At 52.3% G+C, this 27,957-nt stretch overlaps 9 protein-coding genes across 9 annotated transcripts; 5 read left to right on the forward strand and 4 right to left on the reverse strand.

Annotated features, from left to right (window-relative positions):
• Positions 1–101: 101 nt before the first annotated feature.
• CTAM01_15138 (uncharacterized protein) lies at positions 102–2,524 on the forward strand (the record flags this gene model as incomplete). Its single annotated transcript, XM_060531137.1, has 7 exons — positions 102–349; positions 408–427; positions 490–588; positions 642–711; positions 769–1,751; positions 1,813–1,977; positions 2,058–2,524. The coding sequence occupies 7 exons, from the start codon at positions 102–104 to the stop codon at positions 2,522–2,524; spliced, it is 2,052 nt and encodes a 683-aa protein (XP_060374291.1).
• Positions 2,525–3,861: 1,337 nt separating this feature from the next.
• Positions 3,862–4,877, forward strand: CTAM01_15139 (uncharacterized protein; the record flags this gene model as incomplete). Its single annotated transcript, XM_060531138.1, has 4 exons — positions 3,862–4,020; positions 4,189–4,246; positions 4,366–4,529; positions 4,722–4,877. The coding sequence occupies 4 exons, from the start codon at positions 3,862–3,864 to the stop codon at positions 4,875–4,877; spliced, it is 537 nt and encodes a 178-aa protein (XP_060374292.1).
• An 815-nt stretch (positions 4,878–5,692) lies between these two features.
• CTAM01_15140 (glycosyltransferase family 20) lies at positions 5,693–8,715 on the reverse strand (the record flags this gene model as incomplete). Its single annotated transcript, XM_060531139.1, has 4 exons — positions 5,693–5,733; positions 5,788–6,457; positions 6,510–8,490; positions 8,693–8,715. 4 exons carry the CDS (start codon positions 8,713–8,715, stop codon positions 5,693–5,695), a joined length of 2,715 nt encoding a protein of 904 aa, XP_060374293.1.
• Positions 8,716–10,708: 1,993 nt separating this feature from the next.
• CTAM01_15141 (uncharacterized protein) lies at positions 10,709–10,891 on the forward strand (the record flags this gene model as incomplete). Its single annotated transcript, XM_060531140.1, has 1 exon — positions 10,709–10,891. The coding sequence occupies one exon, from the start codon at positions 10,709–10,711 to the stop codon at positions 10,889–10,891; it is 183 nt and encodes a 60-aa protein (XP_060374294.1).
• A 192-nt stretch (positions 10,892–11,083) lies between these two features.
• CTAM01_15142 (uncharacterized protein) lies at positions 11,084–11,767 on the forward strand (the record flags this gene model as incomplete). The annotated part of the gene is made up of 1 exon (XM_060531141.1): positions 11,084–11,767. A coding segment is annotated over one exon (684 nt), but the record flags the coding sequence as incomplete, so codon positions are not given.
• Positions 11,768–18,309: 6,542 nt separating this feature from the next.
• CTAM01_15143 (uncharacterized protein) lies at positions 18,310–19,759 on the reverse strand (the record flags this gene model as incomplete). The annotated part of the gene is made up of 5 exons (XM_060531142.1): positions 18,310–18,620; positions 18,677–19,116; positions 19,175–19,298; positions 19,347–19,482; positions 19,571–19,759. 5 exons carry the CDS (start codon positions 19,757–19,759, stop codon positions 18,310–18,312), a joined length of 1,200 nt encoding a protein of 399 aa, XP_060374296.1.
• Positions 19,760–20,371: 612 nt separating this feature from the next.
• CTAM01_15144 (WD domain-containing protein) lies at positions 20,372–21,983 on the reverse strand (the record flags this gene model as incomplete). The annotated part of the gene is made up of 2 exons (XM_060531143.1): positions 20,372–21,697; positions 21,759–21,983. 2 exons carry the CDS (start codon positions 21,981–21,983, stop codon positions 20,372–20,374), a joined length of 1,551 nt encoding a protein of 516 aa, XP_060374297.1.
• A 528-nt stretch (positions 21,984–22,511) lies between these two features.
• Positions 22,512–23,917, reverse strand: CTAM01_15145 (uncharacterized protein; the record flags this gene model as incomplete). Its single annotated transcript, XM_060531144.1, has 2 exons — positions 22,512–23,440; positions 23,491–23,917. The coding sequence occupies 2 exons, from the start codon at positions 23,915–23,917 to the stop codon at positions 22,512–22,514; spliced, it is 1,356 nt and encodes a 451-aa protein (XP_060374298.1).
• Positions 23,918–24,439: 522 nt separating this feature from the next.
• CTAM01_15146 (MutS domain V) lies at positions 24,440–27,655 on the forward strand (the record flags this gene model as incomplete). The annotated part of the gene is made up of 9 exons (XM_060531145.1): positions 24,440–25,156; positions 25,210–25,531; positions 25,582–25,622; positions 25,676–25,945; positions 25,997–26,084; positions 26,140–26,540; positions 26,588–26,862; positions 26,910–27,058; positions 27,132–27,655. The coding sequence occupies 9 exons, from the start codon at positions 24,440–24,442 to the stop codon at positions 27,653–27,655; spliced, it is 2,787 nt and encodes a 928-aa protein (XP_060374299.1).
• Positions 27,656–27,957: the final 302 nt, after the last annotated feature.

Below are 27,957 nucleotides of genomic sequence, written 5' to 3' on the forward strand. Positions count from 1 at the left end.
TGATTCTAAGACTATCACAATCTGGCACCTGCAATATCAACCCCCCTTGCAAACTTGATCAAAATCCATTGTGACACCTAGCAGAGGCTCATGATCTTACAATGACGGCGAATGGTAAAGTAGAATCGAATGCCAACGGCAGCACACATCACACCGTCAATGGTGTCAATGGCCGTCTGAACGGCAGTTATTCGGCGGCAGAGGCACCACACAGCACAAATGAGACCTCATCACATGTCCATATCAGCGGTACCTCCAACCGTGTCCACGGTAGCTACGTTGATCAATTTGACAATGACACTCCCAAAAAAGATCGCCAGCGGCTTCGTGTAACCATCATAGGTGCTGGGTGAGTAGACAGACCCATGGAATATGAGAGAGAATCTTGGCTTATGGAACTGTGACAGAGTATCCGGGATCTCGATGGGTGAGTCTTGATGCTTCTCACTGGCTACTGTCGATCCCGTGGCTGACTGCTCTAAACCACAGCCTACAAACTTCAAAAGCATCTCAAAGACTATGTCGAGATACATATCCTTGGAAAGTCACCAGAACTTGGCGGGACTTGGTTCGAGAACAGATACCCAGGTTGGTACCCCCTTGTTATGACCTGCAAAGATGACTTCGCTCACTTTCCATAGGCTGCGCATGCGATGTTCCAAGTCACTGCTATCAGTTCAGCTTCGCGCCAAATCCCGACTGGTCACGGTTGTAAGCATGGCATGTCTTCGAGCAAGCAGCATCCGGTAAACTGATTTTATCACGCAGCTATGCTTCATCTCAGGAGATTCAGGCTTATCTTGACGGTGTAGCACGCCATTTCGATCTGCGCAAGTTCATCAAATTCAACACAACAGTGACCAAAGTAGAGTGGTCGGAAGATTCCGGCACATGGTGTGTAAACACCGCGGATGGATCAACGCTCGTATCCGAGATTCTCGTCAACGCCAGCGGCATTCTCAACAACTTCCAAATGCCAAATATTGAGGGATTCGAGAATTTTGCCGGCCCTGTGCTTCACACAGCCAACTGGGATTCGTCCGTAAACCTGAGCGGTCAACGAGTCGGCGTTATCGGGGCGGGCGCGAGTTCCGTTCAACTGCTCCCCGAGATCCAAACAGAAGCTCGCAAAATCAGTGTCTTCATCCGAACACCGTCGTGGATATCTCCGCCGGTAGCCCTGCCAGAGGCCAATCGTCCCGGACACACATACGGCATAGACGAAAAGGAAGCGTTCAGAGAAGATGAGAAGGAGTATCTCGAAACCAGAAAAGGTCTAGAATCGCAGTTCAACGGAATGTTCCAGGCTTTTTTCAAGGCGAATCCAGAGCAGAGAACTATGCGCCAGCGGTTCGAGACGAGAATGAGGAGTCTCATCCAAGACAAGACTTTGCAAGACCAGCTCGTCCCAAAGTTCGAAGCGGGATGTCGACGGATCAACCCAGGGGAGAGGTATCTACTGACACTACAGGAGCCCAATGTCGAGCCGGTGTTTGACGGAATCGAGAGAATCACATCCAGCGGTATCGTCGCGGGTGGTGTTGAGTACCCTGCCGATGTTTTGATCGCTGCGACAGGCTTCAACACCTCGTTCCGACCTCGTTTCCCGATTCTTGGCCGCAACGGCGTCAACTTGCAAGATCTGTGGGCTGATGAGCCAACATCATATTGCGGGACCGGGGTCTCCGGCTTCCCCAATTACATGGTCTTCCTAGGCCCCAACACACCAATTTCAAACGGAAGCCTCATGGGTACGTCGTCTTTTGAGTAGATGTCATTGTTGTTGAGCGACGACTAAGTAGGTCCTTCCAGGCCCCATCGAGGCGACGGGAGATTACTTTATCAGAATCCTCTCAAAGGTCATCAGACAGCGCGTCAAATCCTTTGACGTAAGACCAGAAGCGCAAAGCGACTTTGATAAGCATACTCAAGAGTTCATGAAGAACATGGTGTGGACGGGCACATGTCGCAGTTGGTGTAAGTAAACAACAACCTCCGAGCACCAACCGCGCTCTCCACTTGAGAAAATCGCAATCACTGACAGTGTGTACAAATAGTCAAGAAGGGCGTCACAGGAAAAGTCAGCGCCCTCTGGCCAGGAAGTTCCCTTCACTACATGCAATGCTTGGCTGAGGACCGGTGGGAAGACTACGACTGGCGCTACGACGGTGAAAGGTACTCGTACTGGCGCGAGGGCTTCTCCTGGATCGAGCAGCCCGAGAAGGATCCACTCGGTATCGACCAGCGGGAGTATGCGACGTCCATGACTACCATCCCCCACAGGGCTTCTGATCTCAGCTTCTACCTGCAGAAGGCCGAGTCTCTCCCGCCAGGAGCGGTTGCGTTTGTCCCTCAGGCTCATGAACAGAAGCAGTATGTTGAAGAGGACGTGAAGATAGTGAACAATTTGGAGGGGTCTGGAAAGAAGGATGTCTCAGATGTCGTCAAAGACCAGACTTGTGCGTCTGCTCAGAGTATTCAGAACATCGAAGCTCTCAGACCGAGTGTTATGGTCCCGGTCTAAGAGGCAGACGGTCATAGATGATTCCTTATATTTGCAGCTTCCTTGCAACCGCGATCGGACTCTGTTAGCATAGAATTGTCGGAAATACTAGAAATTAGAGGAATGATTCTAAAGCATCTAGCAACAGCTGTGGCGACCAAGTATTTTATGGATATGAAGTAATGCCCAACACTAGAGGAAATCTACAACAAGAAGATATCTAGGAGAAGAAGGCTCACCACCGAGGGGTAAGCTGTGAAGCGTCAAGGGAATTCGGGGCGAGTAGTTCCTGTGGACATGGCCAGTGTAGTCAAATCTTTGATTCAAGGGTTCGATTTTGTTCCGTGTGTCTGTGAGTTTTACCAAAGGTAGGAAGGGTAAACGAAATTGGTCGTCGGATGCTCGTCCATGTTAGCAAGAACATTTTCAAACTCCATAATTTGCTTACAGGAATTCCGTTGCCTAATCCGGCCCAAGAGAATCAAGACGATGTATCGCGGTATCAAACAGCCACGCAGAAGTCTCAGGGCTTAATGAAGAATAAATCGAATTAAGCCCTCCAATTTTTGAACCCTAATTCAACTACGATTAGGTATGATCCTAACCAAGGCGGCGATTATATACTACTCAACTCGTGGAATTGGTGTTTTCCACGTACCAGGAACCAAGTCACGTTTTACACGCCCAAGAGCCCCCCCATTGGAGTTTATATCTCCACCCCAGCAAATCATCCCAGTCTTACCCCAGACTTGCCAACCTCGCCAGCAATTCACCCACTTACAATTGATCATGTCCTAGCTTCACCAAAATCAAACCACATGAATTTCAACGTCGTACCTAGCTGAACAGAGTCTCACATTCAAATTCATACATCATTGTCTGGACCGGAATGCGGTCCGGACGTGTGTCATTGTGCAGGACGAAAGTCAAAGTGGGGACGGACCGGTATCTCCGTGGCCCACGGGGACGATGAACCGCATTTCAAGGTGTTCCCACTCCACCACCATCCATCCCCTCCAAACCCCTCCATTCCCCCGCCTTTTGTCTCGACAGACAAGACTAGTGATGGCCTGGCTTGCTCCCACCGATGGCGGGCAACGAAGTGGTAAGCAAAGAAATTTGCCGAATTAAGTAATTCTTCCCTGCCCTTTCGCCCCAGAGTTGACATATCACTTGGAATACCTACCTCGTCTTGCAATACGTACCTACATGCTCCGAAATAGACAGACCCTGTAAAGAATAGAAGCTTGGTCCCTTCTTCTCCTCTCTTAGTCCACCTGAAATCATCCATCCAAGCGCCATCTCTCCCGTTTTGACTAACACCCATTCCGCACTTCACGAGGCTCTCGGAACAAGCCATGGCTTCATCAATGGAAGTAGAATGCTACCTCCTCTCATCCAACCCAGACGCCCCAAATAGCCCACTCCCCGTAATCCACTACAGAAACGTCCTCCCGGAACCCCGGAATGAGGAGTCGGTGACGGAGTTCCTGACCCGGAACCGGTGGGAGAAGAGGGTGAGTCTGTCATGATCACATCACAATGTGCAACCTAGACCTCAACTTTCCTTTTCCGCTACCTTTCTCTTTTCAAGATCTCTCATTACCGTCACGATACGTGCCTCATGTATCTAGTGAGAGTAAAACATCCATTCTCAACTGACACTTCCGCGTCCCCGGCAAAAGGGTACCTGGGGCCACATCCCCATCCGCCACTTCCACCCTAACAGCCACGAGTGCTACGGTACGTCCAACTAAACTCATCACCCCGACCAATATTCTTTCATTCCCTCCCATACCACATCGACTTGATCTCGAGCCGTGAAGTAGAAAGCTCTAGACAAGTATCTAACCAACTGAAAGGCATCTTCAGCGGCTACTCAACCCTCCTAATCGGCAAAATCAACGAAGGCACAGGCCAAGAAATCTCCGTATCGACGGGCGACGTCATTGTTCTACCCGCGGGCACGGCACATTCTTGTCTCGAGAGCTCGGAAGATTATCGATATATCGGTGTCTACCCCGAGGTCAGTCTATTTACTCCTGTCCACGCTATACTCACCCTTTTCATAACACACCCTGCATCTGAATCATGCCACCATGCTTCCCTCTTCTTCTCCAGATATACCAATTACCTAGCTACTTTTATCCATCTTAGTAGCCACATCATATAAAACAATGGCATAAGGCAATTAGCTTACACTGTACACATAATCTAGGGTTGTCCAAGATGGGTGAATGAGATGGGCAAAAAGCCAGCCGGTACTTTCAGCCCCGTCATCAGAGATGTAGGCATGCCGAAACGGGATCCAGTATACGGAGTAGACGGGCCGTTGATGAGACTCTGGCATCGGAATGTGCTAGCAAAGTTGTAAAGAGCGGCGATGGAGATAGGATTCATTTGTGACGATACACATGATATACATCACTCACGAGAAACGTCACGTAACTTGGTGGGAAGGCTAGTCATTCATCCATATGTGAGCATGCCGTGATAGTTGGTATGATGCTACCCACGCCTCAATCTAAACCTCTGCAATCCTTCTAATCTTCATGCGTCTTTCCTCATCCCACTTCGTACAAATACATGGACAGGTACCCTAATGATACCAAGGGGGCTCGTCTCAACCCTTAGCCCCCGATTACACACGATACGCAACAACAAGAATTTGATAATACAGCAGAGTAGGGGGTTGTGTACTCAGAAAAGTGGTAAAGCTTTCAAGGTCAGTCATCTGCATCGTCACAAGCTTCACGTTAAAATCCGCAGGCAGCGAACATAACTAAGCGTTAACTCGTGAGGTGTGTGTGGTACTGAAGAGGAAACAAGAACTGGGAAAAAGAGTAAAAGAGGAAAAAAGACATTAGGAAATATTCCTTTGCGAGAGTCGCCCCTCGTATGCGTATGATGCATGCCAATGCAGTCGTCATCGTTTCCCAAATGCCATGTTCGTGATCCTTCCTTCGCCGGTAGGAAAGAGTTCAAAAGAAAAAAAAAGGAAATCCTAGCTGCCCTGTTTTATACGCCTTTGCGCTCCGACTCTCCATGCTATCCCACTGTGGTATCATTCGCCTGGTGGCATAGCCAGGTCAATTACGATCAAATGTAGTGCGCCCAAAGTTGGCAGCACAGGGTTCACAGCGTAGAGCCGTTTGCTCGACTTCACCATAGCCCTATTAAGAGCTCGCTTTACTGAGTAGTGGCAAGCTTCTGGAGAGCTAGCAAGACACCTAGTCACAATTAATACTTGAGTACGAAATTGAGCAGAGGGACAATCAACTTACCGCTCACACCTTGTGTCAATGTCGCACCGGCCTCAGTGTTGCGGCTGTGCAAGCTGACAGTTACAACATCCTCGACAACCTTGTCTTCTCCAAGGGCGTTGGCCCACTTGAACACCTTTTCATCCTCACGCCCGTCACCAACGACCATGAGGAAGTCAACAGGGCTCTTGTGCTCCGAGTCAGGGGCCATGTGGACGCGGAGATCATCAAAGATCTTTTCTGCCGCGGTGCTCTTGGTCCAGTCAATGGGCTCAACGACAATGGAGCCATCGAGAGGAATGGCGTGGACACGCTGTGCCTCGCATGCATCGTTGACATGACTGGCACAGTCTCCAGCCTGGCGGGCCGCGGACTCGTAATCCTCGGCGCTCTTGTAGTGAAAGATCAAGCTGCAGCGCCGCTCTTCGATTTCGGCACCGGGGGTACGCTCGAGGAAGTAAGTCATGATGGACTTAACGGACTCCTTCCAGCTGGAAATCTGCTCTCTATCGGCCATCTCCTGCCAGGTGTTCTTGCCGCAGTCCTTGAGGAAGCAGCCGTTCTCGGCAATGAGACCGAGGTTGGGTACGCGGCGGAATAATCGGTCGAGCTCTTCGGGGCGGCGGCCGGACATGATATAGACGGTGTTGCGCTCGTCGAGCAGAAGCTCGTTCAAGACATCCAGGGTACGCTGCTCCAATTAGACTTGTTAATAAAGCAGAGGTTCTTTAAAAGATTCTTACCTGAGGGCTGACAGGGATGATTTGGTTCATCGGGCCCCAACTAACCAAAGTGCCTTCGTAGTCGAGGATAAAGAGGCGTCGATTGCTGCGAGAGTATCGCTGAGCCAGAGTGTTGATGTTGAGACGCGGGACCGAAGTCTGATCGTGCTTGTGTTGCTCGTCGTATACGCGATCGAGGCGGGACAAGAATTCGCTGAACCAGTGCGATCCGGTGTGGTGCATGACGGCCGAGTAAAGCGCAGTCCACCGGCGTTCCTTTTCTTCGTCGCCCATCTCGAGTGCTGTCTTGATCGCGTCGGCGCATTGGCGGTAGTCCCAGGGATTGACCGAAAGCTCGTTGCCGCCAAATAGCGACGATGTGCCAGTAAATTCAGACAAAATTAGTGAGCCGTGCTTCTTCTCGGAGAAGACCTCGCCATCCTGGCAGAAGAGATACTCGTGCGATGTCAGGTTCATGCCCTCGCGCTGGCTCGTGATCATCAGCGCATCGGCCATGGTCAACAGGGCAAGGTACTGGGGGTAGTCGATATCCTGCTTCAAGTAGACGACGGGTTGGTAGGCCAGGTTGGCCCAGGAAGAGTTGACTCGGGTGACAATGTCGCTAACAGTCGCATCCAAATCAGACTTTTCGCTACCGGAGAGGGCGACTTGGATGAGGACAATCTTGTCGCGCCATTCGGGATTCTTGTTCAGGAACAGCTCATAGGAAAGAAGCTTCTGACGAACGCCGCGAACGTGGTCGAGCTTGTCGCGAGCTACAATGAGCTTCTTGCCCTGGTAGCGCTCCTTCATGATCTCGACCCATCTCTTCACATCGTTGTCGCCGCGGTGTTCGCTAAGGTTGACAGGATCAATGCCGATGGGCAAGTTAACCACGTCGACAAAACGGTCCTCCAGCTGCAGTCCATCAGTGGTTGCTTCGACACTCAGCAACCTGCTGCAGGTCTGCAAAAAGTGACGAGTGTACTCGTGGATCTGGAAGCCAATGAGGTTGGCACCCAGCATGCCCTCGAGAAGCTGCTTGCGCACGGCCAAGCATCTGAAAACCTCGGAAGAGGGGAAGGCAACGTGCAGGAAGAAGCCAATCTTGGCGTCGGGCAGCTTCTTGCGCACCATGCCGGGAACGAGCAGCAGGTGGTAGTCGTGTACCCAGATAACGTCGCCGCGCTTCCAGTTCTTAACAATCTTGTCGGCAAAGGCCTGGTTGACGTTGACGTAGTACTTCCATGAGTGATCCTCGAAGGCCTTGCTCTTGGGGTTGTCGGGGATCTGGTAGTGGAAGACGGGCCAGAGAATCTGCTTGCAAAAGTGCGAGTAGTGGCCGTCAAAGTCCTTATCGGAGCAGAAGACGGTCAGCATGTCGTGCTCGGTGGCGAGCCTGTCCTCGATGTCCTGCTTCTGCTGGGTACCCTCGAGGGCGTCGGTGGGCATGCCGAGGGTGCCAACCCAAGTGTATTCTCCAAGCTTGCCATCGCGGGCAGCGGCCTCGGCGGCGTTGCGCAAACCACCGTTGCCCTGGTCGGCGTTCATAACGCGCCAGTTGGCGTGGGAAAAGACCCGGTCATGGCTGTCGCTTCTAACGAGCGGCCTAGGCTGGGTGATGCCCTGACGACCAAGTTCTCTAGCCTTCTCGAGGGTGCGACTGTGCTCGGCGATGAAGGCAGGCGGGGGCGAGCTCGCGCGGGACTTGGGCTGGGTGGCTCTAGCACCCCACTTGGGAGAACCTTTGTCGATTGGCGCACCACGCTTGCGCTCTTCGTCGGGGAATATACGGAAACCGTCCTCGTTCGTGAAGGGATCTTTCGGGACAACGTCTTCGGTCGGGGTAATGGGAGGTGTAATGTCGCGGATCGGGTTGAAGAGACTGGGTTGATTGTCGCCTTCGGTTCGCTGAGACTTTTCGGACTTTTTGGCGCGGCGCAAAGGGTCGCCACGTTGAGGCGTTCCAGGGAGGGCGAAGTGGACGGTTTTAGGGAGAAATCTGGACGTCGGCAAATTAGTTCTTGATCTTGCATGACAAGGCGATCAAGATTGAAGCCCAGCAGCCGGTGGGCGTCTTGGATGGTTGCATGAGAAGTATCTGCGCAGAGGGGGGTATCCTGGCAGATACTTCGTTGACGTTGATGTGACGGAAAGGCAAGTAAAGCGGACATATCATAATCTTGAGACGGAGGAGAGCTTACAATGATGCGATAAATACCGTCATGTTGGGCAATCTGGCTAGTGGCTAGCCGTCTGTGTCGTGTGAAAGTGGGAAAAGGCCTCGGGGAGGTAGATGGTCCGGGTTGGAAGAGGCCGCCGAGTGATGGCAAGGGATGGAGGTTGAATAGAAGTTGATGTGGAGGTCGAGACGGAGGAGACGGGTAGCTACTAGCAGCTTTTCGTAGGGCAGAACATGTGGGAAGAGTCGAAGTGGTGTGTTTTTGGAAAGATCAAGTGAATGTGTTCTGGGTTGAGAGGTTTCTCCGTTGTCTAGGCGAGGGAGAGGAACCGAAGGCGAGGTGACGTTGTTCGTTTGTAACAAAGTACCTCTTGCTGAGAAAAAGCGCCTACAAAAGGACGGGATGGTGGATGAACAGACGGAGGGGTGTGTGTTTGTGGCTGAGGTAAAATGTGGGAGAGCAGTGAGAGATGATTGGATTGATGCTTGTCTCAGACACAGCCGTAGGTGAAATGTGAGTGAGGATTCCTTTAGGTCAGGTAAGAAAAGTGAGGATGTAAAGGACTGGAAGATGAGGCGAGAGAGAATTTGGAAATAAAGAGCTGCCGGGAGCTGTGCAGTTAGTTGTAGTTGTTGCTGTGGCTGCTGCTGCTGCTGCTGCTTGCTGTGTTGCTGGGAGCTGCGCAAAATGTACCGTCAGCTTTGAGCTTTTTTATTTTCTTGGTTAATCAAGTGCTGGTCCTTGTCCCCGGACCAGCCAGAGCCTGAGCCTTGCGTAATGTAAAATAGCACTGGCTGACACTGGGCTGGGCGGAGGCGCATGCGTCAGGGAAAACACAGAAACGGTTGGGCCAGTGAGCGATGCAGCTGCGAGGAATCGATCGGGGTGTGTGGAGGGGGGAAAGGGAACAGTGGAAACAGAAGAAGTGAGGATAATATGACGGGTACGGAGTAGTGTTTGTGTCTGTACAGAGAGTATCGTGAAGCGTTTGTCTTGTGTTCTTCTTCTTTCTTCTCCACGATGTTTCGGCATGCAACGTTTTCTCGAGAATATTCCAAAGTGGGGTGGGAATGCCGCTCTCTCGGTCTTTTTTTCTCAAACTTTTTTCTTCTCTCACCCTCAACCCCGGGCGAAAAAAGTCACGATGAGAGGGTGGGATTGGACGGGATGGGATGGGACAGGACAGGACGGGGATCGTACTTTAGTGCGAGTTTAAGGTGAGGATGAAGTGGATGTGGTGTGGGCGTGGTGGATGTTGAAATTTGACTGGACTGTCACTGACCGGGAGAGCTGCAAGTGTGAAAATGTGGATGGAGCAGCGGGATTGGCCCGGAGGGAATTGGACGGACTCGACTGGGGTGAAGGCTGATGATGATGATGGGCTGTTGGATGGCCCAGGGGTGTGGAAGCTCTCGGGATGGATTGCAACTGCAAGAGCCTGGAGAGCACGGGAAGTGGAATTGTGAGGATGAAATGATGAAAACCGTCTCCTTGCTGTGTAGGTACTAAAGTAAAGGCATGGGCTGGGGAATGACGGACTGCAGCGAAGCAAGCGTAGTTTTTGAAGGTGACGCCATTCGCGGAACGGCCCAGCCCACTCACTTATTCTCTCATTCACTCACTCATCCGATTTTCTCTCTCTCTCTCTCTCTTTCTCTCTAGCCCTCTTACTCTTAGATAACCGGCTGTTTGAGGCCACGAGTGAGATGAGAGAGCGAGGTAGAAAGTGAGAATGAGATGAGGGTGAGGATGAGGTTGAGGATGAGAGTGAGAGATAAATCTGGCCGGGAAAGGACAGAACAAAACAACAAAGGTGGACGGACGGGAAGCAACTGCCAACGGGTGAGGAACGTCACTGACGTAATGAGGAAACCGAGCTACGTACCCTGGACTCCTAAGCCTTGAGCTTTGAGGCGACGAATGCGAGTGGGAGCTAACGCAGTGCACGGAGACGTACCGTCGACAAGTCGAGACTGCGCAAAACGAGGCTAATGCACGCCGTCTACCAAGACGGAACCGGAGAGATACTCAGAGTCGATGTGTACCTCTTCGTATTGCGGGATAAGTGCTGGACAAGAGAGAGCCCGGAGAGGCAGCTGCAAGATGAGATGCAGCGGGCAAAGTAGACGGGACCTCGAGCCTAGAGATAGAAAAGAGGCTGCCGCTAGCCAGAGAAGCTACCTTGATTCGAACCGGCTATGCGCTCCCTGCGATTGGTAGGTATTCGTATGGTAGATTGTACTTTGAGTAGCTCGTCCGTAGCTTTGGTTGGATTTTGTTGGCCTTTGAGGCTTGCGTGGTGGTTGTGGCGGTGGTGCTACGTTGAGAATCCCGTTGGACCTGTCTTTTTTTTTTTGATTCTTTGAGGAAATAGGATTGTATATTATTTCCCCTGATTTTCTAAGCTGAATATGTTTCGCGTTTCGGGTCTGGTCATCAGCGTCCTTCGACTTTTTCTTCGCGGCGTCAAATGTCGTTTTAAGTTGGGCGCCCCGGGGTAGGGTGTTCCACGTCGCAACAGCGATGCACCCTCGACACTGGAGACCAGGTGAACGGCTAGGTAGACGGGGGGAGCTCGACTTCGAGCGAGGGAGGGGTGGGATTGGGAAGTGTGGATGGGTTGGGTTCAATGGGTTGGCCAGCTGCAGCCCTGGCAGTCGACAACTGAACGCACGTGTGGAATGCGACGGACCCGACGGGCCCACGACGGAGCAGACGTCCGGGAGAGTGGACGGCGATGTTCAGAGAAGGGCGACGAAGATGATGAAGTGGACGACGATGAGGCCGAAGACTGGAGAAGATGGAGGGACGCTGAAGGTTGGCGGTAATGCTGACGACGATGCTGAGTTGTGGTGGATAGCTTTAGGAGGGTTTGTTCCGCCAGAGGATCCAACTACACGGAGTATTTTGGTTTGCAGATGCTCGATGAATTCTGAGCTCCAGAAGGTGACGGAGATGGCCCAGGGTAAATCAAGGAAGAGCCGAGAAGACCAAAGAGCTAGTGTGGGGAACGAGAGGACGAGGGACGGGAAGGGAATCGAAGATCGGGATGGCAGGAGACTTTTAACTAGTCACACCCTCACGGCTCGGGGGTGATACTGCGTGGAAGATGGAAGAGCATGATTGAAGAATCCAAGGGAACTCAGTGATCTTGTCCCATTTTCCATGTCTGTCCTGTTCTGCCCGTCCCTCCTCCACATCGCTGAGTGTGAGATGCCTCTTTCATCCTACCCTAACCACCCCCCCTCGAGATAGCATGCAACACCATGCCACGCCATGCAACGGACATTTTCTACGGTTCCAGAGCGAGCGGACGATGGGGCCCAGGCCAGCCGCCGTCTCGTCTGGGAAAGGCTCAATGTGAGAAATGCAACGTCTCCCCTTCTCGGTGAGGCCTCTCCTTATCCGCGTCTACTAGGTAAAGAGGAGGAAGTACAACTGTGTACATTGAAGTTGGTGTTGCCCATCACTTGTTGCTGTTGTAGTCTGACAACTTGACAAGCATGTTTCCCACCAGAATAGAAAGGAAGCTTGTCGCCGTTGGTGTATCATCCCTGAGCAACACGACCGAAACAGAATCCTACCTCATGCGGGAAGAATTGGAAGAAGCCAGGTGCCGCGATGGCTACTACCGGAACGGATTCGCGGTACGAACATCACCACCCTAGCTAGACCTTTGCCTTACTCCGTCCAGTACGTATCCGCAGAGACACCTCGGTTTCCGTGCCGCTGTGACTTTTCAGAATCTTGGGGCTGACAGGGATGGTGATGCTGCCCATCTTCCCTGGTCAGTGGTCCCAAGGCAACGTCAGGGATCCTTCGGGAATGACTGGACGGAAGCCACAGCGCCGCCAAAAGACTGGCCAGTTTCGACAGCCATGTTCCTCATTTTACAGGCACCTAGCGAACCACCAAAGGCTGCTCCGTAGCTGACCGGACGACCGAAAGGTTTTCTTATTACCCCAGGGTTCAAGACATTGAGACACGGTGGCGTGCCAATGATTGAAGAAAGCCAAAGCTGGGAAGCGCAAAAGACAAAAAGGCAAATATGACTGATGATGGACTAATGATGTGTCGTTCCCTCAAGGCCGACAGGAGCCGTGAGTATGACCTTTATCGTCCATCATCAGCCGGGACTCACAGCATCACACTGCGAATGGTCGGATTCTCTCATTTGTGACTAAAAGAACTCCCTGTGGTCAAGCTTTCGGTCTGAAATTCCAACATGTCAGACCAGGACTGGCCGGCCTGGACTGTGCTCACTCAAACACTCACTCGCTCATTCACTCCCATCATGAACAGCACGAGCCAGTAGGAAGATGATGCGCTTCGTGACCCTGGGTTGGGTCTGCTGATTTCATGTTGCCATCAAGATTGTCGAGACAAGCCCGCTTGCACCCCTTCTTACCTCGTTCAGTCCGCGTCATTCAAGCTGAAGGGGCACGAACTGAGACTCATGTCATGGACGCTCTTTTCACCAGTGTTTACTGCCTCTCTCTCACCCCTCCTGTCACGTCAATCAACCGAGTGCAACGCGCCAACAAGCCACTGCTATTTGGTGAGGTACACTTGCTAGATTGGTACAATGGCCCCTTTCGTGGGAAATGGAGACGAAAATACAATCATGCGTCGGCCGTGGCTGCTACAAGAAACATCCGGAAAGCATCACATCTGATCTGGCAACATCACGTAGTCTTTCGCTTCTGACGTCTCTCTCACATCTTCACCTAGTCTCTATCATCGCAGCCCCCTCTTCTTCTTGACCTTCACCTTGACTCCTCTTTTCTCCTTTGGGTTCGAATGAGGGGGAAACAAAAGACAAACACTAACACTAAACAATTACCACCACCACCATCATAACCATCACTACGACCACCTTGTTCATCTTTCTTCAGCAGCAGTTCCAACAAATCATCACTGCCAGCCAGCCACCACATCGCCGCTTAGTTTTGCCCGACGAGATTCGGCAGAAGCATCGATCACCACCACCATGGCCATCACCAGGTCCTCCAATAGCTCGGCGGTACTACCGAGCGAGGACGTTCCCTTCCCTGAGAGCGTTGCCGCCCACCACCCTGGCGCGCAGACAAGCGTCGTTCTACGAGACAGCACGCCTGCACATCAACATCGACGCCGCATATGCACCTTGTGCGACCCCAGCACAGCCCGATATTCAGAGATAACCTGGTGCTTCGCCTTACGACGAACAAAACCCTTTGGATTGACGATACGCCACCCTGGGTAACCCATCCACTCGCCGCCCATCGCGTGGCCACCCTTTGACCACACGTCTAAGCACGCCTCGCTGACGAAATCCTCAAAGCTGAGATGAATGATTTTCCGGGCGGCTGTTTGTCGCCTGCAGCGCCTCCGATAGACAACTTTGAGATCTTGTCATCGTCGTGGAGCATTACGTTATTGATCCATCTGCCGTCAAGGAAGACTCCCTCGTACCACCGCCAGAGAGCTTCAACAAACATTACTACGGGCCACGAACTAACATCGCATATTCCCCGGCAATGGTAATCCGAGAGCTTGTCCCCTGGCCTCCGTCGCCCACGTTAGACCTGGTGCAACGCGGAACCCCAAACTCAATCCATCATGCAAGCTCTTAGTTCCACCATTTTAGGCTCTCAAGCAATGCCTGGTTGGTGTCGCCCAGTGTTGGGAGAGCTCTACAACAAGCTGAACAAAAGACAGCTTGGGACCAGCAGAGTCTTGATTGAAGCTTGTGCAGTTTGACCGAGCGGCCAAAGCAACCTTCCAAACATTTTTCTTCTTTTTTGGCTCCCATGTCATGCTTCTACGCCTTGGGTGGAATCTCTGGCTCTAGCCGGGTCCCTGGTCCCTGTGGAGTTGGGCTCGCGTTCCACGTTTTTGTCTTCTTCATTTCTCCTGCCTTTCTCCCCCTCTGTTTCTTCAACGCTCAAGACTTTTAATGGACCATTCTGATATGGAGCAGCTTGTTCATGTGACAGGAGGCCCCCCTTTGAAACTAAAAAGGGACTCGGGGAGAGCCCCAACTTTGTCTCCATCTTCAAAGATCTAGTCAATCACCCGGCCAGTTCGGCCCAGCTTCCCATCCACCTTCATCCACCGAAGCGGGTGTGGCTCAACAGTGCCCACTTCGATCTTGAGGTTCGGAGAGACCACGGCGCGGGGAAACTTCGCTCTGGGTTGTCGGGTTCCGTCAGGATGCGTCTTATGAAGAAATTCCACAGGAACCCATGTCTACCCTCTACAGGCCCTATCATCGTTCAGGCTATCGCCCACTCTCACAGTCATCCTTAGAAGCATGTGCTTCCTGCAACAGTCCCAAAGGAGCGACTCGCCAGCAGATATCCAGGCAAGCCGTAAACTCGTCTGCCCCAACAAGGCGGAGACGGCGAGGGCCCGACAGCCTAGAGCACCGAGAGGTCCGAACCTGAACCAGGACGCGTGTTGCTACAAGTCTGGGCTATCATGCAGCGCACCTGGGGGCCTGTACTGGTGTGTCGACTCATCATTACCTCCATGAATTCTTTGGAGGCCTCGGGAGTTAGTTGAGGAGCGACATTGGCCCCCTTGTTCCTGCTTACCATTCTTCACGATGCAGCCACAACCAAAGCGCGATATTACTGAGCCTTGGTCCCTGGAGTTGTTAGTCCACACATTCACAACAGTGCCATTCGCGTTGGGCAATATGCCATTGCCAAGGGTCGACGCACTCGCAGGCCTTTCACTGCAACGCCGATCGGCAACTAGTACGGCAATATAAGCTCGGCTGTGAGTCTCTCCTATCGCTAACCGCTTTGCTTGTCAATGTATAGGTTGGGCACCAGAACCAAATATCACCAAGTAAGAAATGCCTCAACAGCGGCCGTTCAGCCGAAGTGGCTGTGACTCTGAGAGTTGTAGCGGCCCAATCAACCTCGGGGCGAAAGGACTGGTTTCGAACATGAAGTCTTCCCTCCAGTCAAAGCTTTCATGTCAACCTCGTGGCATCCCACAACACAATCCACAGGAGAAATCCACAGCTTGATTCACTTCAACTCCAAATCGATGTCCCATCCTTCCCCACACAATGAGACCCCAGTCCAAACGACATGTTCCCCTCACATCAACCGCAGCCGCGCTGCACCCCATTTCTGTTCTATTCCTTCGATCTAAACTTCTCAAGTCTTTCTGGACACCCTCATTGTTACTACATCGCCGACCACTTCGATAGCACGCGCCGGTATATCCCGATGGTGCAGTGGACACTCAGTCCTTCTTGGTTCTATAGGCTGAATGCAAGACGGCAGAGAATCATCCCTTCGGCGCCCAGCGCGTCTCAGAATCAACTTGATCGAACAAGGCACCGCTGAGGTGACTGTGAACAGCTAGTCGATTGCTTGACTGTCCGCCACATCATGCCTCTCCTCTCTAGGCGCCAACCGCAAACCAGCCGCTTGGCATATGCCCCCTTGTCTAGACACGGAAAAAGAAACATCATATATGATAGAATTTCCCCGCCCATCTCGTTCGAAGCCACCATCCCAGGCCCTGGGCTCGAAGTACAGCTCAGCCGGATCTTGGTCACTCCGTGTCAAGTCGGTCCAACAAGGAACATTTGAATCCCTCCCCGATGTTCCAGGATCATCCGTTTGACACTCTGTCCGGATTTTGACAGTGTTCAGAGGTCAAGCTGAGGATTGAAGATTCAAGCACTAGTAATGCACCTCCATTAGCGCTCCGCCGGTCAGGCAAAGCACCAAACGCCCCGGTTCGACTCGGTGACGGCGCTGCCTGGCCTCACTCGATACTTTTACTAGGGGCGGCCCGGCCCTGTAGTTCCGCCATAGCACTGGGTAAGGTAGCCACGAAATAGTGTGCACTTCCATGTACCGCCGATGGGATGCCATCATGCTCATGCCAGAACGAACCGATGGGACAGCCCAAATGCACATCCCATCAGCACACCAGCGGCACGGGATTTCTAGCCCAATCTGGATTTCAGATGGTCACGTTTGCCCATGGTGCGGAGAAGGACGTAAGGCAGTACATATTCTTTCTTTAGGATACATGATAAGCTGTTGTTGGGGAAGAGGGACGGGCCAAAGATGGAACGATCGGGTTTGACGGACTAATGCCAAGGATCCATCGCAGAGGTGCAATCGCATGCAGGCCGCGACGACGTGCAGCAGAAAATTCTCACTCTAGGAGGGATCTTCGGTACGCCTGTTCGTGCTGTCGCTTTCGTTCAGCCTCCTTCTTCCTACACAGATATTTAGGTGTTTGCTGATTGGTGCCATGGGATACCATGCTTAGAGACTACAGTATGCAGGGCATTCAATCCCATGGCTCACTCAACCACAGGTACACATGGCGAATAGCACGTCTATCTCCATTCCTGACTTCGAAATTTACGAGGTCTGAGGGATGTTGGGATGTAGCAACAAGTCATTGCTGTCCTTGCGGTTGAGTGATGGCGGTTTAATTCCCGCCAGCGCACATCCTACACGTAGATCAGTGTGGTGGGTATATGGTGATCATTGCTAATGCCTGGGCTGCATGCAAAGGCAAAAATCGTGTTGCTCAACATTCGACGACAATGACACATCGGCAATACAGTACGTCTGAATCTCACGACTAACATGAGCTGTCTTGATTGTGTCCTCGATCTTGTGAAGTCACCCTATTGTGGACTTGCCCTGTATCCACGGTAAGACCTCGGCTAAGGGGAAACAACCTGATCTGATCTCCCGGCTTGTTCGGCTACAAATCATTGCCATGACTTGTTTTCCCCCGCTCCCTTTGTCCCGACTCCCGACTAGATTCCGCGATTATGCTCCGATTTCAGGATCCCGTTAGTCCGTAGATGGGGCCGATGACATACAGTTCGGATGGATGGAGTGGGACTGAGTTCGGTGTGGGTTGAGGCTATTCGGGAGAGCGAGTGGGTTTGAAGGCTGGCTTGGATTTACAGCAAGTGTGAACTCGCTAGACGCTATTTCATCAGCAGTCATAATAAGTCTGTTTGTCGTGGTCATCCTTCAGCTGAGCTATCTCTGGCTACGCTTGTAGCACGAGATGATGATGCTAACATGGAGGTGCTTTAGGTGCTCTATCCTGAGGTACATAGTCCAGGCTGGAGACGAGAGAATGCCAACCATACAGGGACTGTTATATATAACATCAAGCTGCAATAGGTTTAATTCTGGGGGAAATACTATTCAGGCACAGAATTAAATCAGATGCAGTGCTTTCATGTCCTCATCAACGGCTGGCAATCGCCCATGAGATACCACCGAGGTTCTGCCTCCCAATCATAGTACTACACCGAGAAACAGAAATCAGCACTTGACAATTGAAGAAATGGGAAAGAGCAAAAAAGAGTTCACCACCGGTGTGGCTACATCTCTTGGTGCTCAAGCTGGGATTCGAACTCGGGTACTCGTATGCGCTAAGCCTGTCGTCGAGTAGGCTGGTTGGCGATTTTAATTGCTGACCATGAACCACTCCACCACCCAGCCAGTTTGACCTGACCCGTCGACCTAGACGGGCGCCTGCTGGCTGGTGACGGGAATGGAGTTGAGGGGGGGTATATACCTTCAGACGGGAATATACTAGGCAAGAACGGAATACTCATACATTTAGGTTCGGAATACCCACTACGTCTATCTCGAGACTTCAATGATGCTATGCACAGCAGACTTCAACCTCCAAATATTGACAACACGTAATCCAACCGAGGTGATAAGCTCCCTCCACTGATCCTCTGTCCGCTCTTGACCGGCGACCATGGCCATCATCTGGATATCGAAGGCGGTTGTCTGCGGATGTGCTAGAGCCGTTTCGACAATGTTATCGTGGATGAGTAACTTGCTGGATCCGGGCGTCATGGCGTCTCTCTGAATTTCTAGGATCTTGCGGGCTGGGGCGTCGGACCAATCGTGGAGTATGGAGTGCAGTAGGTATGCTTTTGCTCCTGTCGCATGTGTGAGTGGTGAGTTCTAGCCTACAAACCAGGGTAAATCAACTCACCTCTTATCGGCTGTGGTGTAAAGAAGTCGTATGAAACCCCGTGTACTCCCTCAGGCAAGACAGCTTGTTCTACCACGGACCCTAAATCCTCGAGATACAATCGGGAGGCTGTCTCTGGATAGATGGAGTGGAACTTGAGTACATCGTGCCCGGTACTCCCGCCAACATCCACAAGCAAAGGCGTCCGAGCGTCATCTCCTTCCATCAGTCTCTCGACCGGGAAGATCTCTGTCCATGCAGGATGTAGTCCTGAGATTGTCTGCTGAATAGTACTAAACTGCTCTTGCTGTTTGGGGTGAGCTTGGTAGTAGGACCATAGATCGCCGTCCCACCTGTGCGCGTACTGGAAGACGGTGTAGGAGGAGTCTTGCGGATTGGTGTAGTCCGTTTTTGAAAAGTATTCTGGCATTTTGGCGTACATTGGGAGGATTGTGTCGTTGCTTGAGAGTGTTAGCCTAGGGACGTTCTTCTAGAAGATGATGCAGGGAAAGTTCCCACAAGCTGTGGATTAGACTGTCGAATGCCGGTGCTGTGACGGCAACTCCGAATGAGGTCGGCTTGAAGACACCTACAGAGGTTTCTTCAAGAAGATGATTCGATGCCATTAGACGTAGGAACCGGTCTATACCGTAAGACATTGTCAACTTTACGAGATGAAAGGAAGACTTACAGAGTAGCGCAGGATCACAAGTCCCTCCCAACAGCTCAGCAAGCTGGCAACTCGTCATCGCCTCGTCGTTCTGAGCTTGCCATTTCTCAAAAAGTTGCAGGTCCTTCAGGATCTTCAAAGTTGCGCCAAGGGCCGGCTACGTCTTGTCAGAATTACTGGAGGGAGCTGGAAGAAGTCGATTGACTTTGGAGTCCGTCTCTTACCTGTGTCATACAGATCCTTACCAAAGTCTCCCATGGAGATTCTAGACGCGCCATGAGAGCGTATGTTCCGAGGAGTGCTTGCATGCGCTCATCTTCACTTTCGAAAGAGTATGAGGTTACATCTTGGATGCATTTGAGAAACGAGGCTGTCGTGAGCTTCGTACTACTCCCAGCCTCCGACGCCTTTCCCCCCTCATCCTTGCTGTTCATTGCGTAGTTGGAAGTCGTAAGTATTTGGCTTAAGGTAGTTTCCTTTGGGGTCCTTGGTTGAGATTGGGAACCTATCCTCCCGTGACCGAGGCTTTTGGCTTAAAAGGGCCTATTCTTAGGTCGCCGGTAGACGGCGGTCATTTATTTTAATGCTGTGCAGATCAAACAAGTCTGCGGAGGAGATTCTTCCATTGAGTCTTGGCCATCCGGGGTGATGCTGGATGTAATGGCCCATGCTCTGGGCAAAGCAGAAAGGCAAACTTGTGTCACCATTCCAGAAACGTAGTTTGGCTTTTGACAAACGCTTACGAAATGAACAACTGGTCTAGGTGTAGAGTTTATCTGGTATAGTTCACGTCAGATTGAGGCGAATATGCAGTGCCCAACGACACAGTCCTGCGACGTCGAGCGGGGTGGTTCAAGATGTCTAGCAATGCAGGCCAAGGCAAAATTCGTGAGATAAGGCATGGACAGCTTGGGAACAAATGGGGTATATTCTCTTTTGTGTATCCGTATTCTAGTTGCCAAAAACCCATCCATCATATGCGCACGACCACGCATTGCAGCAGTTGCCCAACTTCGCGCAGCAGAGACGCGCAAAACCTTGCCCCCTTAATGACACCACAACCTCACAGCCTTATCCTTTCCACCACTGCCCACGCGCTGGCCATCTCTGGGACTCCAGTCAACGGCATACACCTCATCCTGGTGCCCCGGAAGGTCTACAGCCAGCTTGTGCGTCGCCATGGACCACACCTTGAGCGTGGTATCTTTTGATGCCGTCACAAGCAGCCGCGAGTCGGCGGAGAAGGCGCACTGGTACACAGGCGCGACGTGTCCGCGCAGCGTGTTGATGAACTTGCCATCCCTCGCGCTCCAGAGCTTAGTATGGTTGTCCCAGCCCGCGCTGGCGATGAGAGTGCCATCCGGGGAGAAAGTGACGTGGTTAACCTGCTTCTGATGACCCAGCATACGCGCCACGGGCTTGGTGCCTTGTGACGGGTCCCAGAGGTACATTGTGAAGTCGTCGCTAGCCGAGACGATGCGCTCGGCCACCTTGCCCTGGATCTTGGCGGCCTTCTCGAAGCGCTCCTTAGCCTTAGCGCGGCGAGCCTCCTCCGTCTCCGGCGTGGGAGTGTGGTCGAAGAAGCCCGTTCTTAGGGCAAAGTCGGAAGATAGGGCGAGGTGGTTGACCCAGTGGGCGTGTGAGGAGAGCGTGTGCACGAGAGTGCCCTTGACCGAGTCCCAGACCTTGACCGTCTTGTCGTGGCTACCCGTGTAGACGAGCCCAGTACCGCCCCATTTCACGCAGCTGACGCTGCTCTTGTGCCCCGACAGGACGTGCTCTGTCCGACCCGTGTTGACGACCCAGATGCGCACCGTCGCGTCCTTGCTGGCGGATGCCAGGCGGGGAGTGCCGTCGCGCCAGAGGTGATAGGGTTCCCAGGCGATTCCAGTGACCCATTTTGCGTGGCCAGATAGGGGCTGGCCGACAGCGACGCCTTTATCCGGATCCCAGAGGCGAACCGTCTTGTCCATGCTGCCCGTTGCGAGGCGGCGGCCGTCGGCGGACCACGCAACGCAGAGCACCCAGCCGGAGTGGCCCGAGAGTGTGAACTTCGGGGTGCCTGTCTCGGTATCCCATATACGAGCTGTCTTGTCGCCACCGCCCGTTGCTAACCTCTTGCTGGTCTCGGGGGAGAACTGGGCTGAGAGGATGGCTTCGCCGTGACCTGGGATGCGATGGGCCATGCGGGTGACGGCTTGCACCTTGAATACGGCCTGGGGCTCGGCACTAAGAGTGACTGTTGTTTCGAAGGGGTTTGCGACGCCATGGCTGCGAAGGAGCTCGAGGAGGTTGGTGGGGTATTGGTCGACGATGATATCTGTGTCGGGGATGTGGATTCGGAACTTGTACGGGAGGAAGTCTTCTCTATCCTGTCTTGGGGGTTAGACAACGGTCGTATACGGAACTGCCAACAGAAAGTATATGACTGACCTTTCCTTGCAAGGTGTTGAGAAGGAGAGTCAAGTTCTTCTCAGAAGCGTCGGCGAGGGGCACCTCGATCACCTCAGCCAGCTGCTGTCCGTCGCCATCAACGAAGCGGGCCTTAAAAGAGCCCTCAAGGCCCGGAGCCATTGCTGTGACATCTTGCTGAGTCTGTGTCTTCTCGAGCGTCTCGCGCTTTTGACGCTTCGAGGGCGGGGGGAGTACCGTCGCCATGGTTGTTGCGTCGGTTGACCGCCTGCTCGAAAATAGTCGTTTTTTGGTCTTTGAAATTGTCAGAAATATTTCGATTACGGCGATGCGGGAAGGTGGGGCAGAAATTTTGATGCGCAGACGGGACGGTGGACCAGGGACCATCGGTCAAAAATTGCCCGTGGTTGCGACGCCCCCACTACAACGGTCTAAAAAAATGTCATCGCTAGCATTTGCAAGTGGAGAAACAATATGTTGTCTGTTAGTGCGGGCATTGACAAGATAAAAATGACCCCCAGTTCAGACGATGAACAAACTCCGAGAGCCATCCTGGCAGCTCTCTCCCGGAACTGTGCTTTTTCAGCGAGAAGAAAACTAAGTATGTCCGGGTCAGCTTGCTGCGCTGGTATCCTTATAAACGCCATGCCCCAGTTCCTCCATCCGGTAGGGTATCTGTAACCCTCTTACACATTACACACACTGAGCCCTCTCAAGCTCATCATACACAATCTCCCCTCCTCTTCTTCCAATGACTAACGGCACAAGCGGCGACTATCTTCCCATGTGAAGGCTGGGGTCGAGTGTCTGGTCCATAGCTGTCTTCTTCGGCCGGCCACGCCTCTTTGAGCCTGTGGCCGGCGTGGCACTTGACGCTCCCTTTGACATTGCATTATTCGTAGGAGTCGCAGTGTACTGATGGAACACTTGCGGCTGACCTTGCGCCGACTGCATGCCGAATTGAGGCACAGGAATAGGCGTCTGTTGGACAGCATTCTGCTGCTGGAAGGTGTTGTTAAGGTGCTGCCCGCGCATCTGCATCGTCCTCTGGTTGCGCTCCTCGATCTCAGCTTGCCGATCTCTATACTGCGCGTGCTCGTCGTGGGTTGTCTGCTCAAACGGGTGCTTAGGCATACCAGCCATGCCATCCCGGGACATCTGGTTCATCTGCTGCTGAACCCGAGTGTGGTTATGGCCATGATTGTGGCCAAGATTATGATTCTGTACTTGTTGCTGCTGGTGCTGTTGGGGATGTTGTTGATATTGTTGATGTTGCACTTGCTGATGCTGCTGCTGTTGTTGCGGTTGAGGGGGTTGCTGTTGTTGGTGCTGTTGCTGCTGCTGGGGCGGTGGTTGTGGTAGTTGCTGCTGTGGTACCTGCTGCTGCTGCTGCTGCTGCGGCTGTTGTGTGCTTTGCGATTTGCGTCGGCTTTCTTCGATCTCTTGATGCTTCTTCTCCTGCCTAGCCTGCCTTTCTTGTCTCTGCATATCCTCGTTCTCGACGGCATATATGGCTGCGATGCGCAGTTGCATCTGGGCTAGTATACCCAGGCGTTCAGGTTTCGACATCTTGCGGTACTCGGACTTGAAGTTGTGAAAGGTCTCGCCGGTAAGTCGCATCGTATTGGGAGCGGCTCCCACCATGAGAAGGAGGGCAGCTGTTGTAGGATCTGGCGCCGGACCAGAGTTTTGCACTTCCGGAACTAGGAAGGTTAGCAAGCAACAACGGATTGCACCGGGGTAAGAGGCATACCAATTGATACGTCCTGAACGACGTCGGCATCTCCCTCCGCATCAGCATCCTCCTCATCGGTCGGCGGGTCGGGCGTACGCGCTTCATGGTTGTGTTCGCTGCATATGATGGTCAAGATCCATTTCCCCAGCGTCTTACGATTGACGGCTTTGGCCTTCCAAGGGCAATTGGTCTTCTTGGTGGATGTCTTCAGCTGCGTCGCTGTGCATTTGTAAGGCTGGCCACCACGATCGCAGACGAGATCACATCTGACAACCTCGCTTCCTTTCTCGTAGGTGCCGCCGACCTTGTTTCGATGGGTACGTGACTTGACGACCTTGTACCCATCTTTTTGCATGCGCGTCTTCAGCGCTGCGAAGAGCTCGTCGAACGAGGCATATTCCTCAGTGCCGTCGCTGCGGTCGCGGGCGCCCAGGATGCCGAACATGTTGACGGCGGGGCGGGGCGACTAAACACCAATGTCGCGATGGCTTCAAAAGCCTGGTCCCGGATCGGTGTCGGTCGAGATGGGCAGTTCGAGTCGTGGTGTCGCGGCGCGACGCGGTTTGGCTTCCTGTGCGGATTGGTTTTCCAAGCCTGTCGCAAACTCTTCCTGGCGTGTCAGGGCCGTGGGGATGACGACTTGACTCCACCGGCCGACATCTCATTACTTTAGTGGCTGTGCATCCGATGGTTATGTGGCTAGTGCTTGTGGCTCCACTCCTGATAAGACCGGGGCAACCCCGGCTCGCCCGTGTAAGTCAGGCAGGAGCTGTTGCCCGTTGCTGCGATCTTGGTATGAGGTTCTTCGATTCTTCTCAACGACGCCCCATCTATTTCTTTCGAGTAAGGATAATCCCGATCTGTTCTGCTAGTTGAAGCCTCACCTCCCATCACTGTAGTCTACCAAATATATCCTGAACTGCGAGACCGCCAGTATCTCGGCTGATGTAGTCCACATCGCCACAAGATGGATCCTCGATACTTGCGGCCGTCGAGACCTTCGACTGGTTACATGACCACTCCTTCTCAGACACCAGCACCATACGGAAGGGCGTCTCCTTACTTCCCCCAGACAACCTCAAGAACGGGCACAAGCTCAGCAAATCCGAGAGAAGACTCCTACACGGCAACGCCGATACCATCCTCAGCGGAAGATCCTGTGTCTAGTTCTTACTACACTCCAAGCTACGACTACGGTACTGATACTAGTGGTACTATATCGAGACCTCGTACGACCCGGCCGAGCACTTCCCACACTAGTCGCACGTCGCGAACCCCTTTTCTGCCCAACAGCGCCAAACACACCATTGTGTGTGCCCTGAGCGAGGCTCGCGGAATCACTCCTGCTGTTGGAATTGTATTCTTCAACGTTGATACCGGAGAAGCCATCCTCAGCCAAATCTCCGACAACAGGTTCTTCGTTCGCACTCTCCACAAACTTCAGATCATGGAGCCAACCCATCTCCTGATCGTCAGCTCGTGCTGCCCCCCGAATCCCAAGTCGAGGCTTTACAGCCATATCGAGGAACATATGCCAGATACAAAGATCACATCTCTTGATAGAAAGTACTGGTCAGAGATGGATGGGCTCAATCGTATTCAAACCTTCGCATTCCGAGAAGACGCAGAAGCTGTAAAAGTTGCTATCGAAGGCAGCTTTTATGCAACTTGCTCATTTGCCGCGGTAGAAGTATCCTCGGAAATCCACGCTAGCATAATCACTGACTTTACGTAAAGGCTATGAGTTTCTTGGAGACCGAGTTCTCCGTGCGTGTTGTTCCACACTCTCTTCGCATTCGTTACCAGCCCTCGGAGGATACAATGATGATTGACGTATCTGCCATCATGTCTCTCGAGATCCTGCAAAATCGACGCCACGCGGCGTCTAGCGACAGCCTTTACGGTGTTCTCAAGCATACACTGACGCCCATGGGCGGCCGGGTACTTCGAAGTAATCTACTGCAGCCGTCTACACTAAAAGAGTCATACCTTGAGCCAAGATTTGCTGCATTGGAGGAACTTCTTGCAAATCAAGACATGTTTGCAGAGGTCCGAACAGGTTCGATTCTCCCATCTTTTTGTCATCGGCGACTGACTAAGATTGTGCAGCTTTGAAGGCTTTTCCTGATGTCGAGAGCATGCTGACCAAGGTACCGAACCACGATAACTGCTGATATCTTCCAGGCCCTGCTGACTGGGATAGCTTGTCATCATCCCTAACAAACCGTCCGTTGAGGCGTCAGAAAGAGCAATCAATCATGTTCTGATGGTCAAGACCTTCATAGATGCCGTTCCACCAGTGTTCCAGGCGCTAGGCCCTGCCACGTGCCCTCTTCTCACCAAAATCAGAGATCTCTGCCAGCCAGAGTTGACTGCAGCCGCCAGAGAGCTTGTGTACCAGAATATTCATGAGGATGTTCATTATGTCAAAAGCGCTCTAGACCTACGAAATCAAAGAACTTTTGCGGTCAAAGTAAGTGGCTTTGCGGTCAATGATACTGAAAATTGGCTAACAATGCAGCAGCCTGGAATCAACGGGCTTCTCGATGTTGCGAGACAAGCCTATAAGGAAAACACCGATGACGTCCATAAACATGTTGAAGAGCTGAATCGTAATTGAGCTGACCCTCCCCCACCGTCCACTCCTCATTCTAACAAAGATTGCAGGCGAGCATAGTATCGAAGCTATCCTACGGTTTGATAACGGGCGCAAGTACAGCCTCCGAATGCGAGCAGTGGATTTCGAGGACCGGGCTATTCCTGCTGTGCTTGTCAACCGGACGATGAGGGGTCGTTACATCGAATGTCTCACAATGCATCTCAAGAAACTGAACCAGAGAATCACCGACTCCGTTGCGGAAGTGGTCATGCTGAGTGACAAGGTTATTCAGGACCTCATCGACAGCATCCGGACTCAACTGCAGCCCCTCTACCGCGTCTGCGATTCAATCGCACTGCTCGACATGATTGCGTCATTTGCACAGGCAAGTTCGACCTTCGATTGGAGAAGACCGGAAATATCAGATACTCTAGCGCTGAAAGCTGCTAGGCATCCCATCATGGACAAGGTTTGGCCTACCCACTGGCTGCCTCAACACATGCTGATCGTAAGCAGACTCTGAAGGGTGGCTTTGTACCGAATGATTATTACGCTACCGAGGAGCACCGTTTCCAGATTGTGACCGGCTGCAATATGAGCGGGAAAAGCACTTACATCAAGAGTATCTCTCTGCTCCAGATCATGGCACAAATTGGCTGCTTCGTGCCTGCTGAATACGCCAGTTTTCCCATTGTACACAATATCTTCGCTCGGGTGACTACCAACGACAATATCGAGTCCAATATGTCAAGCTTCTCGCTTGAGATGAGAGAGATGGCTTTCATCCTTAGGTACGTAGTATTGACGCAGGAGAGGTTCCAGTACTGACGTGCCCAAGCAATGTCACCCACAAGAGCATCGTCATCATAGATGAACTAGGTCGAGCCACAAGCACTCGAGATGGACTTGCTATCGCGATCGCCATAGCCGAAGCCCTTATACAGAGCCGTGCCATTGTGTGGTTTGCAACTCACTTCACAGAGCTTGGTAGGTCCCCTGTCACAATCCCTTGACTTCGCTACAGGTGGACCTGGTCGGGAGCTGACTCAATATGCCTTAGCCGACGTCCTAGCCGATCGTCCCGGAGTGCTGAATCTTCGTCTCGTCACGCAGGTTTCGACGACGGACAATAACGTACCCAAGTTAACTATGATGTACAAAGTTGAGTCGGGAAAGACTGAGGAGTTGCTCTATGGCATCACACTTGCGAAGGCAATGGCATTTCCCAAACGGTTCCTGGACGTTGCCGAGGAAGTTGCTATATCACTGCATCAACGAAGGGAACAGAATAAGCAGTCTTCTCAAGCGAGGAAGATGCTCAACCGACGCAAGCTGATACTTAATCTTCACGAACAGCTCAAACAGGTGAAAAACTCAGAAATGGATGATTCATCGATGAGAAGTTACCTGATCCGTCTTCGAGAGGAGTTCGTCTTGCGAATGGAGGCCATCGAGAACGGTGGCAATCAAAGCAGCAGCAACACTAGTAAGGCTATCGGAGACGGGATGGACGGGGAGGATAAGGAGTTTGAGGACGAAGATGTCTTCGACACTGTTGATGCCGAGTCATTTTGGAGCAGCTGAGTGGAATACTTGAGGAAAAGGGATCTGAAGATGACTTTCAAAGCAACATGGTTCTTTCGTTGCTAGGTCGTCTTATAGGTATGGACTCGGCCACCTAAGTCAACATACCCACTTCCTGGCACCCCCCTGTTTCTGGCACCCACAAAAACGCGAAAATCCACCACAACCCAATGCCCACCCCCAACCTCCTTTTATCACAACATTTTCAATTCGCGTCCAAATGGGCTCATCTTTTGCACATGTCTTCTTCTATATATAATGCCTCAATATACCGAAGATCAGCTTCGTCAGGCTCTCGAGGA

The sequence above is a fragment of the Colletotrichum tamarilloi genome (assembly GCF_030869305.1).
Source record: "Colletotrichum tamarilloi strain Tom-12 chromosome Unknown Scaffold_149.1, whole genome shotgun sequence".
Taxonomy (NCBI): Eukaryota; Fungi; Ascomycota; class Sordariomycetes; order Glomerellales; family Glomerellaceae; genus Colletotrichum; species Colletotrichum tamarilloi.